This window comes from Asparagus officinalis, chromosome 5 (assembly GCF_001876935.1).
Source record: "Asparagus officinalis chromosome 5, Aspof.V1, whole genome shotgun sequence".
NCBI classification, from domain to species: Eukaryota; Viridiplantae; Streptophyta; class Magnoliopsida; order Asparagales; family Asparagaceae; genus Asparagus; species Asparagus officinalis.
This window is the reverse complement of record NC_033798.1, coordinates 12,992,466-13,012,703: the sequence shown is the minus strand read 5'-3', so window position 1 is coordinate 13,012,703 and position 20,238 is coordinate 12,992,466. Positions and strand designations below refer to the sequence as shown.

At 36.1% G+C, this 20,238-nt stretch overlaps 2 protein-coding genes across 2 annotated transcripts; one reads left to right on the top strand and one right to left on the bottom strand.

Annotated features, from left to right (window-relative positions):
• Positions 3,975-13,568, top strand: LOC109842967 (gibberellin 2-beta-dioxygenase 8-like). Its single transcript, XM_020411886.1, has 3 exons — positions 3,975-4,387; positions 12,081-12,402; positions 13,128-13,568. Exons 1-3 carry the CDS (start codon positions 3,996-3,998, stop codon positions 13,356-13,358), a joined length of 945 nt encoding a protein of 314 aa, XP_020267475.1. The 5' UTR covers positions 3,975-3,995; the 3' UTR covers positions 13,359-13,568.
• Positions 13,872-19,458, bottom strand: LOC109841534 (acyl-coenzyme A oxidase 4, peroxisomal-like). Its single transcript, XM_020410496.1, has 13 exons — positions 19,434-19,458; positions 19,231-19,335; positions 18,509-18,615; positions 17,019-17,096; positions 16,812-16,935; positions 16,634-16,707; positions 16,518-16,577; positions 16,263-16,372; positions 15,854-16,013; positions 15,440-15,516; positions 15,155-15,326; positions 14,987-15,079; positions 13,872-14,150 (listed from the first exon to the last, which is right to left on the bottom strand). The coding sequence occupies exons 1-13, from the start codon at positions 19,456-19,458 to the stop codon at positions 14,019-14,021; spliced, it is 1,317 nt and encodes a 438-aa protein (XP_020266085.1). The 3' UTR covers positions 13,872-14,018.

The window sequence follows — 20,238 nt, the reverse complement described above, 5'->3', positions numbered from 1 at the left end:
TTGCACATATGATATCATGTTTTTAACACACTTAGCATTGCTACTTAATTTTTATTTAAGACTTAAATAATATTAAATCTATTTTCTAATGAAAATTTTGATTTAAATATATATACATCATATATTATAAAGGAATAATTTTTATTTTTGAATTCAAATACTTTTTGAAAATCAAATTCTTGAGCAGAATAAATATACTTTGATATTCGATAAGTATTCATGAATATTTATCAAATACTAAGTATTCGGGTTCGAATTCGGAAAACTTCATATATGAATGCTAGAGTCCGCATTCGAATTCGGTAATTTTAAACAAATACAAATATGAGCACCTTAGTATTCAATTCGATTCGATCATTTTTGCAAAAGCTTTAGATGTAATAATTATTGCGTAAATTAATAGATTGATAGTTTAATGAATTCCTTTTTTACAATAAGGTATTTTAAATAGATATGACTATATTAATGTATTTTAAATATTCTAAAGAGGCAACTTTTTTTAATCGTAAACCAATTTTCTATAATATTCTCTCATGTGCGATGTCAATTTTCTTTTCTTTTTTTTTCTTAGCAAGGACTTACTGATACGAAGAAGGCATTTGGAAAACTTAAAATTGGGAATTAGATTTAAATTGTGAAAGAAATTAGGCGCAAATTTGAAATTAGAGTTTATGTAGTAAGCAATTGGAGAGCAAGGGAAAACTAAAATAGGGTTAGAGTTATGATATTAGATTTCAAATTTGTGCCTAATTTCTTTCACAATTTAAATCTAATTCCCAATTTGGAGGAAATGAGATTTCAGAGTTAATTATATCATTGTTTGAAAAAGTTTTTTTGATACATGCTCTGAAACTCGCTTCGTAACTTTTTGATGGGTAAATGCTTCAAATCTGAAGAGGGAGGCTATTTATCCCTTGAAGTTTATGTCATGTCACTTAAAACATAATTGAAGTGCGTGCTTTGTGCTCCTAAAAGCGCTTTTCCTTCTGAAGTGCGCACTTTAGACAAGATAGGAGGATATAAAAAGATTGTTTTGACCAACATAAAAATCCCATATGTATGTTTAAGTTGATCATGTGAGAGTAAATAAAATATATGTGTTATGCATGTATTTTAATTTATTATGATTTTTCCTACACTTCACTTCCTTAATACCTATTTACCAATTAGAGCATGATATATATATATATATATTATATATATAATATATATATATATATATATAATATATATAGTAAATATATTATATATATATATATATATATTATATATATATATATATAATATATATATATATATATTATATATATATATATATATATATATATATATCATTGTATACACTATATACTACGATGTTTCATAATTTTATTAACTTTAAATTAAATAATTTAAACACTGAAGTTATATCATTGTACAATGATATATATATATATGTATATATAATATATATATATATATATATATATATATATAATATATATATATATAATACTATATATATATATAATATATATATATATATATATATATATATATATATATATATATATATATAATATATATATATCATTGTACAGACTATATACTACATGTTCATAATTTTTATAACTTTAAATTAAAATAATTAAACACATGAAGTTTACACCTCACTTCATAAAAGGGTCTACTGCTTCGCGTGGCACTTCTGCTTTTTTAAACATTGAGTTATATCACCCTCCTAACCCTCCATGCTATGTAATTAAGATCTATCCGTCTCAGTAAACCAACTCAAATAAAATGATCACATGCATGCATACGAGGGAACCTCACTATAAAATTGGCCGTTAGATGAAAAAAAGGGCCTTGTTGTCTTTTTGTAACATTTAAAATATCTTTAATGAAGTCAGAATTATTTAAAATACCCTGCTATCAAAAATGGGTTTAATTAAAATATCAATTTGGCAAATTACTAGAAACTTATTATATCTTTATCTGTTTATCTTTCTTGAATATTTATTGATAACACCTCCGAGGACTAGTAAAACTTAAAGAAATATATACAAAACAGAATAAATATGCGAAAAACAAAAAAATACAAACATATACGTTATATGATACAAGAGTGACTATCAATATGTTCCAGAAGTAGAATAACCTAAGATTAGGCTTCCGAATCATCAACCTAAATCAATTAATCAAATCAAAAACTCAATAGCAATCATATGAATGATATAGGTTCGGATAATTATAGGTACATATGTATTTTTTGACACTTCTAACCCACTGGGGATTTACTGCAACTGTAAAAGTTATCGAGCATCTTCTATAAACACTAAAAGTTCTTGGGAATTTTGAGGGGTTTTTTCGATATTAGTCCTTTAAATCTTTTAGTGATTTGATATTTGACCCTCAAGTCTTTATATTTAATATCACTCTCTCAAATCTTCATTGTGTGTTGATATAAGTTCTTCTATCAGGGTTAGGGTTAAAAACCATGAGAAACGCGCTGAGCTCTAATCGAAAGATTAGTCTCAACGGGCATCAAAATCTTTGACCCTTGATAAACTGAGGGGAGAAAAAGAAAGGGAAAACACGTTTGATTTGTTCTAAACGGGTATGGATTTTGGGGGAGTTACTAATAGGTTTGGATTTGTTAAGTGAGCGTCCAAAAATGTTAGTTTATGGATGCGAATTAAAAATAACGGAATATTCCTCTTATTTATAATCCAAACTAATCATAGAAGAGACTAATCTCAACATAATATGAAGATTTTAGAGACTAATATCAACATATGAGAACTCGAGGGGACAAATATCAAATTACTAAAGAAGGACTAACTTTTAAAACCCTTACGCCTCGTTTGTTTCGCGGGAATGAGGTGGAATGGAATGACCATTCTCACTTCTCATTCCCCGAAACCAAACGTACCTATTTTTTAGAAGTTGGAATGACAATTCTCAGGGAATGCCCATTCCTACCTTTTGTGGAAATGAGCATTCTAACGCCTCGTTTGGTACGTGGGAATGGACTCAAATGAGAATGGAATGAAAGAAGGGATGGAATGGAATTAATGTTAGAATGGAATAGTCATTCTCATTCTCACGTTTGGGTGTAATTTATAAAATAAAGTGAGAATGGACGTATTTTAAAATTATATATTTTATTGATTCTTATTTAAGTGGGAATGCCCATTCCCTATCATTTCATTGGGAATGCTCATTCCCACATAAAGTGAGAATTGATGAGAAGTGGGAATGAGCATTCCAACTTTAAAAAAGAGGGTGTGTTTGGTAGGAAGGAATGAGAAGTGAGAATGACCATTCCATTCCACCCCATTCCCGCGTACCAAACGAGGCCTAAGTGAATTGATAAGGAATGATCATTTTCATTCAAGTGAGAATCAAATTAGTTACGTAATTTTCAATTATACCCCTATTGACAATAAAAATAAATTATTTTCAAGTGAATCACATTTTTTTTCTTTTTTTAAGCTGCACCGAAATAAATTATTTCGGCCTCTCATTTCTATTCATCGCCAAGAAGAATTCGACCTCTCCTTTCTATTCATCTCCTTCCTATTTATTTTTCTTTAATTTTTTGAGACTAAGTAACAGTGAGTATTGTTTAAAAAATATAAACAGAACATACACTTGAGAGATAACATGTGCATTAGTATAAAACATAGCTAGATTAATATAACATATGCATAAATAAAATTGTTTAGTTATTATCATTAATGTTTATTTTTATCTCATTAAAAATCTATGTTGTTGTAAGTGCATTATTAGAAAATAAGATTTATTCTCACTTATGAACCAGTGATACCAAACATGGGAATGAGAGTGAGATTTTTATTTTAACTTCATCCTACAAACGCATTCATCAAACAAGAGAATGTAAATAACCATTTCATTCATTTTTCTATTCCATTCTCATTTGAGTCCATTCCCGCGTACCAAACGAGGCGTAAGTTTAATTTACAACCCCCACCCCCGCCTCTTCAAACTCCCAAATGGAGTCATACCCACCTCTCTTCAGAAACCCCACAGCCAACCTTGATTCAATCCCTACCCGGTACCCAAATCTCGATCTCCCCATAATAAACCTAGCCCACTTAGATCAAGCCCAACTCGGCGAGGCTTGCAGAGAACTCGGGCTCTTCAGGCTCATCAACCATGGGATCCCCTCCCCCCTCGCAGCCCAGCTCCACGCCGAGTCCAAGAGGATCCTCTCGCTTCCTTTCGAGTCTAAGCGGGCCGGGCTAGTGGGCCCAGTCAGCTATTTTTGGGGGTCGCCGGTGGTGAGCTTGAGCGTCGGAGACGTTAATTGGCTCGAAGCGATCCATGCTCCCCTTGGGAAAATTCAGGAGGTCGGAGATGATTTGGGTTTGTGCTCTTCATTCAGGTAAGGTGCAGGGGGGTTTTTAATTTTGGGTTTTTGCACGGTACCGCCTGCAAATGAAACAAGGTGACATTTTTCTCATGGTTTTTGCCTGTATACCCCCCCGGATATATCCTATTTGCTGATTTACCCCGAAACCTGCATTTTCGTTATTTTAACCTCTACATTCTATGCGAAACTGGTGGCAAAAATAATAAATGAGATGCGACTATTTTTACGTAGAAAGCCAGCTAGGGGAGGACTATGCAAGCTTAGAGGGGGCGTTGGAGAATGCAAAGTCCAAAGGGAGTTTGAAGGTTTTTTGCTCTTAGAAATGTGTAAGAGTGATTATGCCATTAACTTAAGCATTAAAAAATTGACTAGCAAAAAAGAGAGATATCCACGTTCAAAGTAAGGAAGATTGAGAAGTCTCAGATGCTCAAGTTTGATTATTCCAATCGGAAGGGCGATGTCATGGTCAAAAAGAGCGTCCTACCTCTAATATTCCATCATTCTTGGTGAGATAGTGTATTCCATCATTGTAGGTGAGGTGTTTGTTAAAAGAAGCGGGGAGAAATTATACCTCGGGTAGGTGCTCCGATATGCAGCTAGCGATGACTGGCTCGGATCGGTGGAGGGAACTACGACGGACGAGACTCCCCAGCACTATTCACGACGCACACAGCAACCTCTGATCAATACCACCATCCCGTTGTTAATACCAGTATCTGAAGTGTGTTTTTGAGATGAAGCCTCCATCCCTATATATAGGGAGAGCTTTAATCAAGAGATAGGATCAATTGGTTAATGGTCAAATCTTAATTGATAAGAATAAATTATCATAAAATTTTTTACCATGTCAAGATTAACCAATTGATAGTTATCCTAAGATATCATCCCAACAACAACCCAGATACGTTTAGATATGGCAGCCACTTAAGATTGCCAAAATCTAACATACTCCAACTCGACTAAAAAGTGGGTTGCAACGCTCTGAATCGATCACAATGTCCATACAGCTGATGCGTCGTGCGACCATCAAGACAATCTGCAATTGGCGAGCTCTATACTACAAACTCTTTTAAAGAGTGATAATAGAAACATCAAGCCCTTTGAGAAAAGAAAAGTATGGATAGTAGTCTCATATACCCCAGATCAAACTATGAACACATCTCTAGTCCGAGTATCTTCTAATCCCTCCTAAGAAAAGCATACTTGACTACCGCGGAACTATTTGGTAAGATCGACACTTTGTTAAAAACGAAGCTCCAAATGCAGACTCATTACCAAAGCAGATGTGTTAGTGATCTTCCTCTCGCACTACTATTGATTTAATCTAAGAACAATGTTTTAAATGTCGGATGTCGGGTTCATATCGGACGGCTAAAATCCATATCGGATAGCGAAAATCTGGGATATATTGGGGGACATGGACTAAATATCGGATTATCATATCGGGTAGTGCGCGTATATATAATATCATGTCCTAAATGTAATCTAAGCATTCCTAAATTTAATATAAGCATACTTTATAAATTCTAGAGGTATCGCCGGTGATGGGTGGATTCCGACGTCGCAGGGAGGCAGTGTCGGGGCTCTTCTTCTTCTTCGTCTGCTCAGGGTCTTTCGGATGAGTCACCGATCACCCTCTTCCCTTTATCCCGATGACTGGATCCTTTGTCACCCTCGGGTTCGGTTGGGTTCAGATTTTGGGGCGTAACTGGAGATGGACGACGGGGTCCGAGATGGAGGTGAGAGAAGAGTGTCGTTGTTCACGAAAGGATTGATCGGTTACCAAATCCACTGTAGCCCTAATTTTTCTCTTTTTTTCTATCTGGTTCATAAGAAACCCTTAAATATGAGAATGAGTCAAACGGGTTTAAGTTTTTATCACTAAATCCAAACCCGATAATAAAAAAAAGATCTAAAAAAAGGGTCATATCGGCCGATTTTTCAAGGTTGGAAATCGATCGATATGCCCGATATGATCCCGATATTTTTGATTTGGCCCTGAAAATCGACATACGAGTTAAAAACGTCCATATCGTGTCGCTCAAGCCCTCAAACCGACATGTCGGACATGTTGACCGACATTTAAAACCTTGTCTAAGAATAGCTGCTTTCCCAATCACCTTCCTTTAGACCAAATCTATCATGGCCGTAGGTGAGGAGTCAAAATAACAACACTGCTCTCAAACCTTCACAATATAGTCGAATGTCACTAAGAGTATAAGTAGAACAAATTATACGCTCGATATGATTTTGGCTTCACACAGTAGCGAAGAAAGGATCCATTCGCCTACCCCAAAATCATGGAAGTCTCCATACAAGGTCATCTACATACAATATCGGATAATGTATCCATTCGCCTATCATCTCCTTATTATTGGAAGCCATCAATATGTCATCTACATACAAGGTCAATATGAGAAAGTTGTTTGAGGATCATTCTATATACATGCAGTGATCCTCTACGGCCATCGTGAACCCAGATTGAAGAATAACTCGATGAAATTTAGATACCACTACCTAGATGATTGTTTTAGGCCATATATGGATTTTTTGAGCTTGCAGACTTTATGCTTAAGAACTTTATATACAAACCCCTCAGACTTACCGATAAAGATTTTCTCGTCTAGTTCTTTATGGAGAAATACAGTTTTTATATCCATCTAGACAAGTTCCAAATCCATGCAAACGACCAATGCCAGAATCGTGTGAATCGAGGCAATACCTCGTCATAGGTGAGAGTTTCCTCATAGTCTACCACCTCTCGCTGGGTGTATTCTTTCGCCACGAGTCGCGCTTTAAACCTATCAATAGAACCATCTGACTTTCACTTGACTTTTAAGACCCACTTGTTTTCGATAACCTTGCGCCTAGCCGGAAGGTCCACTAAGTCCTAGACTTGGTTTGTCGTCATGGACTCCCATCTCATCTTGGTGGCGTCCATCCATTTCTCTGCATTGGCGCCAAAGAGAGCTTCATGTAAAGACTTTGGATCCGCAACGTCATGCGGTGCCACCATACATGCTTTCCCCTCAATCTCAAAACGATGATGAGGGATTAGTTAGTGATTGTTTCGTCTGAGTTCTTGAGATTCCTGTGATGGTGGTACATGATCAATTATGGGAATGCCGCTCTCACTATCCCCAGGAAGCATAGGACTTTAGTCCTAATGCTCAACTAGACCACTTAGTGCGCTTTCCTCTATCTCAAACAAGTCAAAGTCTTGGCTCATCTCCCCCTTATAGGGAAAACCCTCCTCGAGGAACTCTCCATTGCATGACTCATTCTCAGGAGTTATTCCAACTTCCTATGCTCTAATGAATACGTAACCCTTTGAATGTTTCGAATAGCGAATAAATATGCACTTTTTCCCCATTGGGGCCAACTTCCCATTGGATTGTATGTGGTGTGTACATAAGATGTTGAGCCCTATGGTTGCAAATTGCCTAAGTCGGGTTTTTCTCCGGTAAAAAGTTTAAAAGGTGTGGAATCAATAGTCTTAGAAGGCACACAATTTAGTACATAGGCTGCAGTTAACAAGCACATCTCCTTAAAAGAATATGGATAAATTCGCTTGCGTCATTATGGACCTCACCCTGTCAAATAATGTTCTATTCCTTCTCTCCCCCACACATTTTGTTGCGGAGTATAGGGAGTAGTCATTTGTCGGACGATCCCTTTCTTGTCACATAGTTCCTTGAAGTGTTCAGATAGATATTCTCGACCACGATCAGTTCGTAATGCTTTTACGCACTTGTCAAACCGATTCTCAACCTCATTCAAGTAACGCTAGAAGCAACCCAGTGCTTCAGACTTGTGGGAGATCAAGTAGACATGATCATATCATGAATAACATCTATGAAAGTAATGAAGTAAGGGGCTCTATTCCGAACCTTCACACTTAGTGGTCCGCAAATATCAAAGTGGATTAGTTGTAACGGTGCATATGCACGTGTAGCTATTCCAAATGGTTTTATTGTAGCTTTGCCTGCAAGGCAAGGCTCACAAGTGGGTAAGACGACCTTAGTGAGCGAACCAAGAAGTCTGCCTCGAGCTAGACTGGCCATCTGTTCATGCTCTATGTGTCCCAATCTAGCATGCCATCTCATAGAATCATTCAGAGAACTAGAGTTCACATCTATGAGGTTTATTGGCAATTGCAGCAAAATTGTCCACATCAATAAAGTACAAACTATTTAAAATTTTGCCTAACAATATGACAATCATGTCCCGTAATAAAAATATTATTTTTATTAAAACAAACGTCGTAACCAAAATGAAATAGCTTAGTCACTGAAAGAAGATTTTACCTAATCTCGGAACATGCAAGACTTCTAGAAGGAGCCAAGTGCTTCCACCTCACAGATCCAACTGGAATTGGCCGATACTGGCAACTTTCACGCTGGAATCATTTTCCATGAAAATTCATTTATTTCCCATTGAAAAGCGACGATACTCCCCAAATCCATCATTGTTCCATGCTACATGATCTGTGGCCCCTGAGTCTACAACTCACAATTGATGAGATTCAGTAAGAGCCGAGAATGACTAACTGCAAACTAGTGCATCATGTAAAGATATAGTGAATAGTGTTTTCCGTAGCGTGTTTTTATGCGCAAGGCATCTCAACTTTCCAAAGCTACGATATGTCATTTTAGTCTTTTTCTTCTGCTTTTGAAAAAAGACATGTTCACTTAGCGCATCAAGTTTCTTGTCTAAAGTGACCAAATGATCTTAGATTATAGTTTTAGTAGCCATGTCCTACAAATGCATAAGACTATGTTTTAGATTGCTTTTTATATGAGCTGAAATAATCATTTTATTTTTGCAAAATACAAATTTCAATCTTTAAAAAATTATTGTAGCGAGATCAAAACTTCACTATGCTTGGAATCAAATCTCTCTTGTCAAATTATTTAAGAAAATTTTCAATTTATTTTTCATCGAAAATGTTAGAGTATATTAACGAGCCTTAGTGCTTCTACCAAATATCACCTCCATTATTTATGTCCATCTATTTAAAGCGCCATGTCTGCACTATCCTAGATCCAATCCTATGCAATGATGTTCTTTTTCAAATTTTATTTTCATTCTTCATGCCCCAATTAGTCAAAAGGGTAAATTGGGAGTTTCCATGTGTAGAAGCGCGATTCAAGTGCCATTACTCTACACTTGGTCACTATGAACTCAATCGCATATACCACATCCTTCCCTTTCACTCTTCAACACAACACCTCTTTAGGTATTGCAGGTCGGTGCAGCTGAAGGCGTCAGATTGAGTTTTACGATAATTCTTTATGAATCTAAGGAAACTATCACCTAAGTTGCCAATAGAAATAACACAAACGAAAACGCTCCTCAAGGCTACTATCGTTGTGTTCAAGTCCATTGCATAAACTTAGTGTAAGTAAATCTAGATAATCAAGTCCTCGCACCACAATTGGTGGAACTCCCTGATGTTTAACAACGTGCATAAGACCTTGACTCACTTAGATCGAACCATTATAGTTGACCCAACATGGCCTAGCACAATCGACTGAGCTTCCTGAGGCTACATTCAATGTTCTAACGACCCATATTAGTCTTCTATAATATTCGCATTTTCAATTTAATTAAGACCTAAAGTCAGTAATTTTTCTACGGTTGATCCCAAAACTAATTTTGGTCTTCAAACCCATCCCAAAAAATTAGAAAATAAAAGCTAAAGATTTTATTTTATTTTCGGAATTTCCCAATTTTATAGATTTTATTAGATTTTTCTGAGTATAACCCTTTTCTTTTCAATTTGAAAAACATTTGCATAGATCGGATTTTGGATTTTTGGGTTTTATCAGTTATGATCAAAACAAATATTTAATCAAGCAACAGATATAGATCTAATAAACTAAAATTTTAAACATCTATTCATGAATCCCAAGAAAATATAGCATGGGCATTTCTGTAGAAATAAAACAATAAAGAAATATATCTTTATGATCTACAATATCACTTACTGTTTGTATTCGATTTGCAAAGCACAAAGCAGAGGGCTTGCTCACAAAACATGATAGCAAAAATAAAATGCTTAACATTGGGCCAGATCACAAATAGTTAATGCTTAACATTGGGCCAGATCACAAGCATGAAACCAAAATAAAATGCTCAACATTGGGCCAAATCACAAAAAATTAATGCTACGAAGCCCAAAAAACAAAATTATTGGAACCAGTGGAGATGTTTGATCTAGCAACATGTTGAAAAACTTACAAGGACTAACATGTAAAGAACACTCCTTACTTTTCGTTGTTACCCATACAAAACATCATGCACATGTTCTACTAATGAATTCTTATTAGCTTACATCAAAACTTTACTTTAAAAGGAAAAGTTAAATGACATATAGATTTGCTAAAGAATTCCTAATCGAAACCAAAATAAAATCCGATCAAAACTGCTGTATCAAAAAAAAATGAATAAATAACTATCTGATCTCATTGATTAGAAAATAATCAAAACACAATCAAGATTATATGGATCAACAAACAAAAGCTGATCGACAGAAGGATGTATTAAACAAATACTTAATACTTTTCAGATCGGAATAAAACACATTAATGACCATAGATATATTCAGGTCAAAATTAATATAGTTATATCTTCGCAGCTAACAGATCATAGAGCACGTACCAAATGCTCTGATACCATGTTATAAAAGAAGTGAGGAGAAATTATACCTCATATTGGTGCTCTGATCCGCAGCTAGCGATGACCGGCTCGCATTCCGACGGTGGAGGGAACTACGACAGACAAGACTCCGCCACACTATTCACGACGCACGCAGCAACCTCCGATCAATACCATGAGACCGTTGCTAATATCAATATGTGAAGTGGTGTGGTTTTGAGATGAAGCCTCCATCCCTATTTGTAGGGAGAGCTTTAATCAAGAGATAAGATCAATTGGTTAATGATCAAATCTCAATTGATAAGAATAAATTATCATGAGTTCTTTGAGCATATCAAGATTAATCAATTGATAGTTATCCCACGATATCATCCCTACAACAACCTAGATACGTTTAGATATGGTAGCCACTTAAGATCACGAATATCCAACTGTGTTGTATCTGCATCCCCTAGCTTGGCCTAGGGACGTCATCTTTGTAGTCCTACTATCATAGTCAAGGTTTCATTTGGACTACGACCTTAGTGGGGTTTCCACGTAAAAATTGGTGTCTCATTTACAATTATTTATACTAGTTTGCATTTCCCATTTTATCATACAAAGAGGGAAACTATAACTTCCGCAACTTAATAGGATTTTCCCATTTTCCAATATGCACTACTGTCTTCTCTATCTCTGTCATTATGTTACATTTTAGACCTGCTGCAAGGGTCACACTACCCCTTATCAATGTTACAGTCGAAGGACTGTGATTCAGTCTCTCTTCATACTGCTTGTTGAGGGTTGTTCTGAGATTTCTCATCCTTTTGAAGTTATGGGTTCGATCCCGAGGATTGTCAGCCACCCATATCAATAATAGTTCTTAGGATTATGATACATCATATTGTTTATGCAATGCATACCAAATTTTATGCATTATATCATGCGCATCTTCCTTTATATCATCATAGTAGAAATATGGATTCTGTACCGGATGTCCAAATGACATCTTCCTTTGATTGCTATACCAAATTCACATACATCAACTTTCCTACTCTATTGCAAGGTCTCTAGCATATCATTATGGACTACACATGGCACGGATCTCAAAGACAATCTTTGACGCTCTCTTAACTGATCTCAAACTGGACACCGAAGTCTCCTCCTCTTACCTCCATGAATCCGATGGCATTCTACGTGTTTATCGATATCCGTGCTGCCCCGAGACTATGAAGTATCTTGGAATGGTGGCTCACACTGATAGCTCAGTTCTGTCAATACTCAACCAGGTTGATGTTGGGGGGTTGCAAGTTCTTCATAATGATCAGTGGTTTAATGTTGAGCCAATTTCTGAGACACTTGTTGTGAATCTTGGTGACATGATGCAGGTAATGTGGGTATTATGTTTTGTTTTACTGTTTTCAAGTTGGATAAATTGCAGAAAGTCCCTTTTTGCTATAAAGTTTTTAGATTTGCTTCATTAAAAGTAGTTGGAGTAGCAACTGTAATTTCAGTATCATGCAATTTTGACTTGTGCATTCCAAAAATGCTAATCTTGTCATTTTGTTTTTCTAACAATTCGTTGGAATTTAAACAAAGTTAGAACCTCATGAAACTCGAGCTGCTTCTAACCAAACAGATCATTTGTAACAAATGGTCTTGTTATATTAGATTCTGCAAATAACTCTCCCAGTTTTAATTTCAGGTTAATTGCACATAGCACTGTGTAGTATTGCTGTTTTGAACTTACTACCGGTGTAGCTTCATAGTAGCAGATAGATCCCCCGGGGTTAATTTTTTTTAACTCTTTCACCCTCAGAGTCACTAATTCACTCAGGCAATATCTGCGAAAATGTTACTTAGAGTAAAAGAGTACACAATTTTAACCCAGAGAGTCTATCCGCAACAATGAAACTACATGGGTAGTAAGCACAAAACATCGATACTACACGGATATCTTTGCAAGTTAAATACTCTGGTTTGATATAGAAATAGGAGGATTATCTGCCAGTAACAATATCACACGATAAACTCAAATAGGATGCAAAATATTCGAGGTATTTTTCTGTAATTTAGCCTCGAAAGTTTACTGAACAATACTGATGATCTTTAGGCCATGAGCAATGATGAATACAAAAGTGTGGAGCATAGAGTGCTTGCAAGTGGGAGTAAGGAGAGGATGTCCTTGTGCTACTTTGCATTTCCAAAGGAGGATGCTGTCATTGTGAACTCAAAATACAAGGCATTCACTTACAAGGAGTTTAGTGCTAAAGTGAGAGAAGATACCAAGCTGTACGGATACAAGGTAGGACTAGAGCACTTCATGGTCAAGAAGCAAACCTGAGCCCTGCAGCAAAGATCAGTCTTCATGCCTTTTTTCCCCGCGTATTTGTACTTGTGAGATATAAGTGTAATTGTTTAACCAAATATGCTAATACAACATAAACAGTGTATATGGAGTGCTATCTACATTTGATAGATGCTAATGGAAAGTGTTTCCAGATTTTGTTTACATGTTAACTCAAGCATGAAATACACAATTGAGGTCCAATTATGTCCCCCTAACGATCTGCGTTAATACATTAGAAGTTATTGTACATTTATCTAGTTTTTGTTATTTGAACTGCCATGAGCCTGAGATCAGTACGATAGAATTACATTATGCATCTACAACTTACTGATGCTGAGAATTTAGACTGCAAAAATTAAGTATCACAACCATAGTATGATTATCCATGCATAAATTTAGGCACAGCTCTAGAAGCAAATGCAGAAATAGAATCTCTAGCTTTCGCTGCTCTTATAAAACCATAAAGAAAACTTAAATTGACTAAAATGAAATAAACACTTGGTGGTGTACTTCTACAGAAAATATGTAATAAATAAAGAGAAAAGTTAATGTTACAACTTGTAGCAGAACGTAATCTGCCACTTTTAATTTATTCCAACGGAGTCAAGTATGATTTAGGACAATGATGGTCTGTTTTCAAGCCCACCAGCAAGATTAAAGTCGACTCGCTTTACTGAGCACAGCAGGTTTGAAGCTAGCAATCCCAGTGATTTCTCTCGCAGTCACCAAACTGTTGATCTCATAAGTTCCCTCGTATGTATATATCGGCTCCAAATCGCAGAAAGCCTGCAAATGCAGTAGAAATTAAGAAAAACTGAAGTCTACAAAAATTATGTTGATATACTGTTTGACCTGCAAGCAGGTTATTCGATTTGCATGAATTGCTTAAATCACCATCACAGTCTAAAATTATGACACGCGGGTCATTTCAAACTTTTCTTGGGCACATCCTAACTGCTTAAGTCCCTTGATTCAGCGTACTGATCTTTCTTGTAGACACCCTAATTTCCGTTGTATTACGCTGGTTTATAGTCCTAATTTAGAGTTTCTACAGGATAGAATTGTCAAATTTAGATTCTTCCTAAAGCGTCTAATTGTATACAGATGTACTATCTAAAGCATAACGGTGGAAACGAGTAGCGAGTGCACGGGCACACAGAAAATGTTTTATGAGCCCACACCAAGAGTTACTAGCTAGAGAAGGCACATAACATATTTGCAATGGGATGCATTCTATTCTGCCTCTCGTGTTACAACTTTTAAAGTTTACAATACCATACCATACAGCTAATTGTCAGCAAAAAACAACAAGGCAAAGGCGATATGCATATCGCCTTGATTCACCGTACTTGTAAAATAAAATAAAATAAAAAGAAAAAAGAAAAAAAAAACTTCGGTGTAATGTACTCTCTCTGGCTGACTGATCCTAAGCCTTTCTGTGAAGACGTGCAAGTCATAAAAGTAACAGAAAAACAGGAACACTAACGCCGTAACGGTGAGGTGGGTTTGGTTATGGAAATCCACATCCAAGCTTCGCTATGGCCTTCGTTTAAAAAGTAAAGAAAAGTAGGATGTGCATCGCTGAAGAGTTATAAAAGAAGACAGAGGACAAGAACTCAAACCTTCGCCACTAAAAAGTCTGACAGGATTCCGTTTCCACCCATTAATTCTCTACCGAGAGCAACTGTCTCCCTTGCTCGCAACGATATCCATGCCTGAGAAGTTAGAACTCTTTTGCAGTTTAGAAAACGGTATCTGCAGCGCTTCTGTAATAAAACATTATATACTACCTTTGCCAAGCTAGCGTGACCAGGGGTCATTTTTCCAGATTCATACAACCTGCACAGGCGCCAACCAACGAGAAGCATCGCTTGAATATTTCCAAGCATACGAACAAGTTTTTCTTGGTTAAGCTGGAATGCAGCTAATGGAGCTCCAAATTGCTTTCTCTCTTTCAAATACCTTATGGATTTGAACCATGTAACATTTTCATGGTTAAATACAGCGAAAACACTTCAAACAGAAAATGATGTTGAAAGATTAAAAAAATAAAATAAAATAAAATCAAGTTATACCGGTGGCAGATGTCAAATACCCCCATTGCGATGCCAATGGGTTGCCATGCAACGATAACACGCGTGACAGCAAGCGACTGCTTTAGGAAACCATCAGATATGTTATAACAACATTATTCACACATTTGAAATCAAAAAGGAAATCATGTGGAACAAGTAACTATGATGACCAAACACGAGAAGAAAACGCATTTCATGTAAATAACAAGTCAAACATTGTGAAATTAAGCAGAGTCACAATCAGCATGAACCACACAATTGATTGAGTGGAAAGAAAAAGCGGAACAAGATACCGACTGTCGATCAACTAAAAGGAGTCAGTAACTTGGGGACATCACAGCATCTAATGGCATAATGGCATAAATAAAGATCAATATCATTCATAAAAGTAATGGCATAATGATGCCGTGATACCTTGTTTACATCTTGGAACGAATTGACACCAGGAAGCCTGTCTTCCTCTGGGACGAACACTTTGCTCATGATAATATCCCCATTCTGAACAATCCTCAATCCAATTTTGTTCATAATCTTTGTTGCCTTCAAACCAGGGCTACCCTTCTTCACAATGAACCTGTGATATCAATTTAACGGGGAATGAGTGTCACACCTCACAAGTCATGCATTGCTTGACTGCGAGTAGTTTCGAATATGACTACACCAAATTCTAAAATGATTTACACTGGACAAAAGATAGTTGCACACTGTAATCAACACAGACACTCGTTCACTTTAAACGTTCACCAGCAGGTTTTTGAAATAAGTTGCAAAACTAAGCGAACATAACGCAAGTACAGAGAGGCTACGCTTTCATTTCATTTACCCATTTATCTGGTTTGTACTTGCGTTGCGAGCAAAAACTATCAGTACATCAGCAAAAGTGCCGTTTCCTATCCAACGTTTTTGGCCATCTAACAACCAGCCTCCAGCTACCTGTCACACCAGCAGAATCTGCGTAGTCAATAACCTCAATGCTTTGACAGGTAAGAAAGATATAAAAGGCCAGACTATTACTAATTGAAAAGAAGAGTGTGTTTTATAAGTTATCTGGATAGGTAAATGAGATGAAGAAAAGAACCTTCGTTGCAGTCGTCCTCAAAGAACTGGCATCACTTCCATAATCCGGTTCGGTTAAAGCATATGACCCAATGTATGGTTACAGATTTCTACTTGTTATGTGGACAAATCACCTACCAAACAAGAAACTGTACGTAGTTGAGCTAATGATGGCAAGTATTTCTGCTTTTGTTCCTCAGATCCACATAATGCTATTTTTGGCACAAAACAGGCAATGCAGTGACATAAGTAATAAGGTGTCAAAATAATTTATCCATCAAACATAGAGTTTTGAGAATTCAACTGGAAACTCTACCAATTGTAAGCATTGCCGCAGAAGAGTGCGTCAAAATAAAAGTAGAGCAGCTTGCATCAACCCTGGCTATTTCAGCAATAGCGATAGCACTTCCGATAATAGAGTGGCCTGGACACCCATAACCCTGCTAGCAACAACTGTTAGCACATTACGTTGGCATCTTCGATCTTCGAGCCTGAAGCCACCAAGATCATGAAATGAATGTACCTTTATTGTCCCACCAGAAACACGGAGGGTAGCGAGCTTAGGAATGGCCTGAAAAGGGAACTCTGCCTTCTCCCAGTACTGAAGATCGGGTAAAAGGATCAGAAATCAAATTTAAGCATTCGCGACAAGCGACAAGCAACACCAAGTTAACAAATTAGGAATGGCATGAAAAGAAAACCATCCCTCCTCTTAATACTTTTAAGTGGAAATGGTCGAACTTGAAGAACCACTGATGACGATAAGATATAAATTAATGTGTTAACCTCTAAGATAAAGATAATTCGTTGACATTCAACAAATAGGATACAAAATTAGCGGCTTCACCCACTTGTTGGATGATTTCATCTCGTCAAACATTTTTCGTCTGTTATTGGTATATCGGCAAGGCAAATGGCAGTTAATTCCCACGTCATCTCACCCATAACTATGAGAAATAATTTCAAGCCTTCTTCTTGCGCTTGTAAGATTTTATTGCCTGTCATTACTATAATATATATATATATATATATATATATATATATATATATATATATATATATATATAATATATATATATAATATATATGTGTGTGTGTGAGAAATATGGAGAACATTGGTACCAAGTTGCTTAAAGCAACTTGGTAGTGATGTGCATAATCTTGCCCCTACATCAAACCTTGCAAATAGAGCCTCAACCATCCTTCGACCAACTCCAATGTAGATGTAGGGACAAGATTTAGGCCACATCACTACCAAGTTGTTTGGAGCAACTTTGGTACCAAGTTTCTCCATTTTCTCTCTCTCTCTCTCTCTCTCTCTCTCTCTATATATATTATATATATATATATAATATATATATATATATATATATATATATACTTATATATATATATATAATATATTCGCCAAATAGTGATAGGTCATTACAAAGTTAGAACCTGGAACTTTGAATGAAACTCAAGATCAAAATTTTCAGAACATAAAAATTTGCTACTTAATTCAAAAATAAAATCCTAAAGCCATTAATCATTAATTAGAAAAAGAAGGCTAATGACTGGCCAATCATGCCTCTAATTCTTGCAACGGAGTTTAAGCATAAAGATAACCACTTTTACTCCCCTTTATTTCAGTATTTCAGCATCCTTCTAATTTCAACTTCATATCAATGATACAGTTTTGCAGGCTCTCCTTTACTTAAGGTTGAGCATGCATTACATTTTAATCAACTTGAGTATTGCTTTACGTTGTTTCCTCCTCCTCCTTCATTCTGCTACCTATACTATATTTACCGATAGTTCTAGTGTCAGCAACTTTCTATTGACATAAAAGATTACAGATATTGCTTAGGGTATAAAATACGGCAACGCTCACTCTCAAAGCAATTATATGAACACTTGGAAGCTCATTAAAAAAGTATACCCATAAAGTCAATTCAACTTAACGGGATCCATAACACAGTGTAATTCGTTGTGTTCAATAGATTGGAGGGGACAATGCAGGTAAGAAAAGACCTCTGTCATAATGGGAGCGATATCTTTCTCCATGACGTCTCGAACTCTTTTCCTCAGAGCCTTCTCCTCAGAACTTAACAGATCATCAAACTGATAGTAGTCTGATACTGCAAAAAGAACATCTGGAGCATTATAATCATGTACTTTCGGTTTAAAATCATTAGAAGGAACCTGCTTACTATAATCCAAATTATCGAAGTCACTGCTAAACAAATTGCAAGGGATGCTTGAAAAACATTGAACATGTATTCACATTATGGGTTACTCAAAGTCAGGGCAACTTTGGTGTATCGGCATTGGCAGAAATAAACATGGTCATTATTATAGATATAGCAAGAACCAGTTGAACAAGGATTACATCTCCATTTATAGTTCTAATGCAAAATCTGGATTCCAAGTATTATAAAGCATCCATCAACTCACTAATCGGGGACAAATGTAATTTTCAAATATCACATTGCAAACTCTTCGTGGGCTTTTTAGTTTGCAATTAGAATGCACGCTGAGTGCACGACTTTCGTGTCTTGAAAAATCTTTCAGAGTGCCATTATATCTCCTTTCAAAAGTGTGCCATATCCGTTTGTCATAAAAAGATGCTTTCTTTTCAATGTATCATAAATAAAATACGATTTCGGTTCAGCTTAACTTCGTGTTCTAATCTCAAAATAAAATTATATTGAAAGTCCTAAATCAAAGTTTTAACAGGTACTAATGAATCTTACCCGGTTGAGGGAAAACTGAAGCTGGCGTTGCCTGTGGAAAAGCAGAAGAGATATGCAACGCTGGCAATCCGACGTGCGAACTCATACTGTCCTTTGACTGCTCACCTGTTAATCATTTAATACAAAAAAGAGAGGGAAAATTGTTTACAGTAGTAGGAACTGAACAGTGAAGATAAGTTGAGGTCAAATGGGAAAATTGTTACCTTGATTTTTTGGTACGGAAGCCATAGGTGAGAGGTACTAGCTAGAGAGATCTATGCGCTATTACTCTAGTGTTTTACATCGAAATTAAGTTCGAATATAAATTGAAACGAGGGAGTTGACCGTTTGATTTTAAAAACATGGAATCTTTCCTGCAACAAAACATTGCTCACAGGCCAAAGAGCATTAAAAAAATGTTCTTAAGTTTTTAAAATGGATTAATTGCACTTAAATTCCCTACAGTTTCACATACTTTGCATGCATGTAATCCCAGTTGTATTTGGTTGCAGTTAAATGCTCTTAACTTTTTAAAAGTTGCACTTTGATACCCATGACATGCAAATGTGAGTGTTGGGAATTTAACGCCTAAATCCCTAATGCAACAGAAACGCAGAATAGAAAAAGTACACCAAGATTTACGAGGTTCGGCAACTGCCTACGTCCTCGGGAGCCACACAGTTAATTTCTTATTAATCAAACAAAAAATTACAAATCAAGAGCAAATCCCAAAACTGAGATTTCTCAAATGAACATTGTAGCTACAGTGTTAATAATTAAAGGGAATAAACCTCTTTCAAGTCTCACTTGAGAATAAAGAATATCCTACTATAAAACCCCTCTTTAATTCTCTCTCTCTTCTTAAATCTCCCCCCAAACACTGTTGAAAGCTGGAGATTAATCAAAAATTGCTGCTGCGATTTTGGGGTTGTCCGCCGCCAGAGAGGAAATCGGAAGAAAGGGGAAAAGCACAACACCACACCTAGGGCATCGAAAAGGGGTTTTTTATAGGCGAAACGTTGATAGGCT